The 7,280-nt window shown below is 47.8% G+C and overlaps 1 protein-coding gene across 1 annotated transcript in view; it reads right to left on the reverse strand.

Annotated features, from left to right (window-relative positions):
• Positions 1 to 7,057, reverse strand: part of GALT (galactose-1-phosphate uridylyltransferase) — an 11,769-nt gene extending 4,712 nt beyond the window's left edge. The window contains exons 1-9 of the mRNA XM_072413597.1: positions 6,942 to 7,057; positions 5,540 to 5,709; positions 4,841 to 4,916; positions 2,412 to 2,460; positions 1,888 to 2,017; positions 1,590 to 1,646; positions 982 to 1,104; positions 396 to 528; positions 107 to 190 (exon numbers count right to left, since the gene is read on the reverse strand). Coding sequence (XP_072269698.1) covers positions 107 to 190; positions 396 to 528; positions 982 to 1,104; positions 1,590 to 1,646; positions 1,888 to 2,017; positions 2,412 to 2,460; positions 4,841 to 4,916; positions 5,540 to 5,709; positions 6,942 to 6,972 — 853 coding nt within the window. The 5' untranslated portion in view covers positions 6,973 to 7,057. The remainder of the gene's footprint in view (positions 1 to 106; positions 191 to 395; positions 529 to 981; positions 1,105 to 1,589; positions 1,647 to 1,887; positions 2,018 to 2,411; positions 2,461 to 4,840; positions 4,917 to 5,539; positions 5,710 to 6,941) is intronic.
• Positions 7,058 to 7,280: the final 223 nt, after the last annotated feature.

The raw sequence follows: 7,280 nt of genomic DNA on the forward strand, positions 1-7,280 counted from the left end.
TAAAGCTAGCCCTATGCCTGGCAGTCTGTTGTTCCCTTCCATTGCACTCACTGCTGTATGAGTCTGACAAACACAATCTGGGATTATATATACATTCCACTCGTACCGTGCCAGCCCATGGAGTACGGGAAGGAGACCTCAAACAAATTGTCGTACTTGCAGAGTAGTCGCTTCATAATGGAGGCCAGACCTGGAAAAAGATTCAATATTCACATGAGTTTCATACTGCTGGAAAAACAGTAACCAGAAGAGTACAAAGGAAACTCAAGTTATCGGATCCTAACAGCATAATGTCTGGGGTAACAGGGACTAGGGGGCATCATGAACAGTACACTGGGGTTAATATTGTGTCCTGCCAGCAATAATAAAGCACAGGTTGTATATTAGTAACTCACTGTCTCTCTCTGCACTGTCCAGGTCCTGCAGGCGAGTTACATGACGGCGAGGCAGCAAAAGGGTCTGAAAAGGCCAAACCGCCCAATATGGGACCAGGACCAGCCAGTGGACATTACTGAGAACCAAACGCTCCTGTGGAGGGAGGAAGACAGAGAATAAAATAGAAGACAGAGAAAGCGAGAGAGAAAAAGAGAAGGTTGGAAAAGAAAGACAGACCAACACAGACACAGAGCGACACAGAGACAGACAGAGTGACACAGAGACAGAGCGACACAGAGACAGAGCGACACAGAGACAGAGCGACACAGAGACAGAGCGACACATCAACACAGAGACAGAGACAGACAGACCGACACAGAGACAGAGCGATACAGAGAGACAGACCAACACAGTGAGACAGAGTGACACGGAGACAGGGACAGAGACCAACACAGAGACAGAGACCGACCGACCGACACAGAGACAGACCGACACAGACAGAAAAAATAAGAAGAAAAGAAGAGAGAGAGACGGCAGAGAGAAATGGTCACACATACACCTAAGATGCAGAAACTGACATACTCCATGTATATCCAATGATCACACCTTGTTCTTCTCCTCCAGCCTCCCGTACTCCAATAACATGGGGGTGCCGTGTGTCCGGAAGTATTCTCTCTGTGTCCGGTCCTCTGTCTGAGCTTCATTAGGTAGGAAATTACTTGCCCATATCTATAGGAGAAATGTATACGATACAATTTTTTTTGTGAGTCTTTTTAAACCCATCTAGCTATTTTATCTGCTTGTGTGTCAATGATTTTGAATTGTATCTGAATAGGGTAACTGGTTTTCCCAGAGGCACATGTTCATTTTTATCATTGCTTTGGCAGTTGGATTAATGGCTGCAGTAATATAAGGAGCGTATTCTCCAGTTTTCATAACGATCATCATCAGGAAGGCTCAAACCTGATATGTCCATAAGGATTGGATATCACTGGACATAAATCATTATACTTGTTACACAAGGATACGTATGTTACCATGAACATAAAGGTAAGAAATTATAAAAAATATACTAAGAATTGAAAACTAATAAAGCCACCGTTTAAAGTGATTAGCAAGCTGCAATAACTGAGAATATTGTTCTTAGATCCAGATAAACATTGAGAATTCTGCAGTTAGCTAATCGTCCACTAGATAGCAGTAAAGTAGCTTACCTGGCAGTGGGGGTGCGGGTTGGAACACCCCATCATTTCTCCTTTGTTTTCAAAGATCTGAAAATAAAAAATAAACATGAAATCTACAAGCAAGATTCCAGCAAAGGCACCAATAGAAACCCCAGAAATTTCCATTACAATATCGCAGTGAAACTTTTTGAATTTGAATGAAAATCACCCCCCCCCCATTTAAAATGTAGAACCCCATGATCTGTATTTATGCAGGTCATTTATTCCTCACAGCAAAGTTTAGCATCACCCCATCCATGGTAGGTTGTCTTTACATGGTATCACTCACCTGAACCCAGGGGTAAGTGGACCCTAAGTCGCTGATTATCTCCGCCCACTTGTCAATCACAGCTCTGACTTCCTGATTGGTCATTAGAGGGAGAGTAATGTCTGACCAGGGGTGGAAACACATCACCTGGCTGGGAATAAAAAAAAGGCTCATCAGTGCAGGAAGATTCCTACGGGGTCCTCCACGGTCTCTCGCTGCCACTGAATGAACCAATCACATTAGACAGAGGATGAGGGGGGAGCTCTGTAATGGATGTGTGTGGGGGGGGGGGGTAATATTATAACTTTAAAATAACATTGGCTATAAACTTTCACCAAATACACAACTCCAACCAAACCTCTCCCCCAGCACTCAGCAGTACTGTACAGCCTGATTGGCTTACACTACAGACACGCCCACCACCAGGCTGATTTCCATGAGTGAGCACAGGTATTATGAGGTTGTGATTGTATTAGCTTCTTGTTGCAGTGGAGATATCAGGTTTGCGGTTCTTAGAAAATAGAGAATACATATAAAAATCTTACCAAACGCCGCGGGCAGATTTTGCTTGCAGCAGAGGGTGATTGCTGGGACCTGAGAAGAAAGAAAAATCTATTACAGCTGATTCTGCTGGCGGTATAGAGAAGGGAAAGGTTTATTTTTCTTTTTTTATTGTAGTCTCATTAGGGAGATTTCCCTTAACTTCCTCTTCTATTAACAAGAAAAAAGAAATCCCCTCAGAATCCCCTCAGACCATTGTCACTGAAAAGTGTCCCCATTCTGGGATTGTCCCCAAGTGTAACATTTTGTGTTTCCTTTCTTTATGTCATAGTGACCCCGGTGCTAATAGAGAGGTGAATTTTAGATTCACCGTAATATTATACCCATGGTAATTAGTTTTATAGCACAGAGGAAAATGTTGTGTCACTGACCCTCATCTCTCACTGACCACCCAACATTTTCCAGTCCATTTGTCCCACCCCCATTTACCACCCCACCTCCTGTACCCTCCTGGCTGCCCCATTTGTTTGGACTGAATGCCCCCGCTCCTTTTTTCCTGGGACCATCCTGTCCCCTCTTTTCTATCTGCTACCTTAACTCCTTTTACCCCCACTGACCTCTTCACCTCCTTTTCCCCTTTGACCACTTTACCTCCTCTTCCAATACAGACCACTCCACTTCATCTTACTAGACTGCCCACCCCACTTCCTATTTTTTACCACCCTCTATCTTCTCACTGACCACACCACCTGCTGAACCCTTCCTGACCACTCGCCATCCTCCTCTTTTACTAACCACCCTACCTCCGATACCTAGAACACCCCCATACACACACCTTACATGCTCCCTCTGACTTCCCCACCTCTTCTTTTCCTACTGATCACCCCACTTCCTCCTCCTCATCAATTACCCCCACCTCTTTTTTTCTCCTTCCTCCTCCTCAGTAAATACCCCACCTCATCTTCCTTCACTGATCATCCTGCTTCCTTTTTTCTTGCTGACTACCCTGTCCTCTCTTTGCTGTCTGATACCTTACCTCCTTTTACCCCCACTGACCTCTTCACCTCCTTTTCCTCTTTGACTACGTTACCTCCTCTTCCAATACAGACCACTCCAATCCTATTCCCTCACTGACCACCCCACTTTATCTTATTAGGCAGACCACCCCAGTCCTTTCCCCTCCCCCAAATCCTATACCACCCTCTTTCTTCTCACTGACCACACCACCTGCTGAATCCGACCACTCGTCATCCTCTTCCTTCATTAACCACCCCACCCGGCCTCTGCTACCCAAATCCCCCACCACCTTATGTTCAATCACTGACTTCCCCACCTCTTTTCCTGCAGATCACCCCACTTCCTCACCAGTGACCCCCACCTCCCCTTTCCTCTCTGACCACCCAACTTCCTCATCAATTACCCCCACCTCTTTTTCTCCTTCCTCCTCCTCAGTAAATACCCCCAACTTCCTTCACTAATTACCCTGCTTCCTTTTTTCCTGCTGACTACCCTGTCTTCTCTTTGCTGTCTGATACCTTACCTCCTTTTACCCCCACTGACCACGTTACCTCCTCTTCCAATACAGACCACTCCAATTCTTTTCTCTCACTGATCACCCCACTTTATCTTATTANCTCCTTTTACCCCCACTGACCTCTTCACCTCCTTTTCCCCTTTGACCACTTTACCTCCTCTTCCAATACAGACCACTCCAATCCTTTTCCCTCACTGACCACCCCACTTCACCTTACTAGACTGCCCACCCCACTTCCTATTTTATACCACCCTCTATCTTCTCACTGACCACACCACCTGCTGAACCCTTCCTGACCACTCGTCAGCCTCTTTCTTTACTAACCACCCTACCTCCGATACCTAGAACACCCCCATACACACACCTTACATGCTCCCTCTGACTTCCCCACCTCTTCTTTTCCTACTAATCACCCCACTTCCTCATCAATTACCCCCACCTTTTTTTATCCTTCCTCCTCCTCAGTAAATACCCCACCTCATCTTCCTTCACTGATCATCCTGCTTCCTTTTTTCTTGCCGACTACCCTGTCTTCTCTTTGCTGTCTGATACCTTACCTCCTTTTACCCCCACTGACTACGTTACCTCCTCTTCCAATACAGACCACTCCAATCCTTTTCCCTCACTGACCACCCCACTTTATCTTATTAGACAGACCACCCCAGTCCTTCCCCCCCCCCCAAATCCTATACCACCCTCTTTCTTCTCACTGACCACACCACCTGCTGAACCCGACCACTCGTCATCCTCTTCCTTCATTACCCACCCCACCCTGCCTCTGCTACCCAAATCCCCCACCACCACCTTATGTTCAATCACTGACTTCCCCACCCCTTTCCTGCAGATCACCCCACTTCCTCACCAGTGACCCCCACTTCCCCTTTCCTCTCTGACCACCCCACTTCCTCCTCTTCCCTGCTCCAGCCACCACGGACTTACCTGGCTCCGGGGCGTCCGCTTGCAGGGCGGGGAAATCGTTTTCAAAGACAAACGTCCCATCATATTCAGGATTTATCTTCACCGGAGAGAAAAGAAAGAGAAATGATCACTCCTAACACTTTATCTTATCTTCCCAGATATCAGGACACCAGGTTTCATGATTCCATATCTATGCACCCCAATGTGCGCCCCACCATTGTAATGTTCCTGTATTGAACAGTGATCTCCCCAGCCCCTCTTAGCTGGGCGCACCACCCGGCACTTATCAGTAACCACCCGCCTGTTTTATGGTGGTTGCTGAGGCGTTGGCTCACAATACCGGGGCTGACACCCGCCTACAGATTCTTCTCAACCAACATAAAAATATTTCCTGGGTTCCACACTATTGGGCGATATCATTTGATGGGATGTATGTGGCTTGATTCAATGGGGGGGTGACATGACCTCTACAGACAGCCAATCAGAAGCTGAGCTTGTGCATCTCTTTTTACTTGTGATTGGTAGAGAGCGTCATGTAAGGTATGGAGGGGTTTGGGAAGAAATAAAATGCAATAAATTAATTGATTACTGATCAGCAGTCCCATGTGTAAAAGGTGGGGGGGGGCTCCGATGTATGTACGTCTTCCCTGTTTGGTGCCATGTGTTGCACATGGCTACGGTTGGTGTTGGTGATATTGTCCACCTGTTTGTCTCAGTTACCTGTCCTCCGGCTCTGCAGGCTCCAGGGCACAGCGGGTTCTTGGGGTCATGCCTGGGGATATTCTCCTGTGGGGGCTTCTCTACCTGCCCCTGCCAGGGTCGCTTCATCCGGTGGGCAGAGACCAGCACCCAGTCATCATGGAGGGGGTTATAGCGGATGTGTTGGTGTTCTGTGACACAGAGAGGATAAGATGGAAAGTTACAACTGCTCCTAATGACACCGATAACTACATCAAATTATATTACCGTGCTGACCCATTGCTGAATGATGCCCGCTGTGCCCAGGCCTGGAAATCAGCCATTTATACCCCAACGCCCAGGACCCACCGACCTATAATGGGAGCTGAACTGCCTGGATGTGCCAACCAGGACGCAGCATGCCACCCAACAGAACTTCATCCAAGGAAAGTGGCAAATCTATGACGTCCTCCCTGGCATTCAGGGCTTTTTGTGTCCATATTTAGTCCTTCTTGTACCTCTATCGATAGTGGCAGCACCTGTGCCCAATTCCTTTATGACAACCATGGCATTTCTTCTCCTATTTTTATTGATATGTGAAGCTTCTGGTGCCCGTATTCTGCCTGGCAGCTGTGACAACTGAGCTTATATTCAGAGCAGCTCTGGTTGCAGTACTCACCTCCTTTACAGCGCTGTCCCCTGCAGGTACAGCTTTTTACCACAAGATAGCGTCAGTCTTCATGATAGAATGCTGAGCAGAATCTGGAAGCTTGTGAGTGCATCGCCCAGCTTCCTGCGCCCCGCATCGCCCCAGCTCCCTCCAAGAGGCGTCACCCCGGCTTCCTGCTCCCCCCAAGCGCTCCCTGCACCCCCCATCGCACCGGGCTCCCTGCTCCCCCAAAGAGGCATAGCCCCAGCTCTCTGCGCCCCCCAGGTGCTCCCTGCACCCCGCAATACCCTAGGCCCCCTGCACCCCCAAGGATGGTGATGTCGACCAGGGCTCCCTGCTCCCCCCAGGAGACGTCACCCCGGCCCCCTGCTCCCTGTAGGAGGCATCGCCTCGGGCTCCCTGCACCCCGCATCACCCCGGGCTCCCTGCACCCCCAGGGATGGTGTCTACCAGGGCTCCCACCAAGAGGCGTCGCCCCTGCTCCCTGTGCCCCGTAATAACTGTGGTGCCCCTAAGGGGGTTAAAACCAGGACCTGCTACTCTACGAAAGATGGCAAGGTGGTCCAAGAGGGCCAGGAAAGTATGGGGGCTGTCTGTCTGTGATACTCCGAATCAAATGTGGGGGGGCATGGTAACCCAACCAACAGCGTAATATGCAGAATATATACAATGCAATATATACTGCACAGACACACGACACACGACACACGACACACGACACACGACACACGACACACGACACACGACACACGACACACGACACACGACACGTACCACTGGGCTGGAAGGAGATCTCCGGCTCCATGGCTCACATACCAGCCAGGCATGGAAGTAGTGTGGGTCATGTGACCAGCCAGTCATGTGATCTGTATGTCATGTGACCAGTTCCTGGGCTCGGAGAGCTTTAACCCCTTGTTGTCTGCAGCTCCATGTGCAGAGCACTGCGTACAGCATCCTGTCATATATTAATATTATTATTATTATTATTTCCATTATTATTATTATTTTATATTAATATTATTATTATTATTATTTCCATTATTATTATTATTATTATTTTATATTAATATTATTATTAATTAATATTTTTATTTTAATTATTTATTATTATTA

This window comes from Pyxicephalus adspersus, chromosome 6 (assembly GCF_032062135.1).
Source record: "Pyxicephalus adspersus chromosome 6, UCB_Pads_2.0, whole genome shotgun sequence".
Lineage (NCBI taxonomy): Eukaryota > Metazoa > Chordata > Amphibia > Anura > Pyxicephalidae > Pyxicephalus > Pyxicephalus adspersus.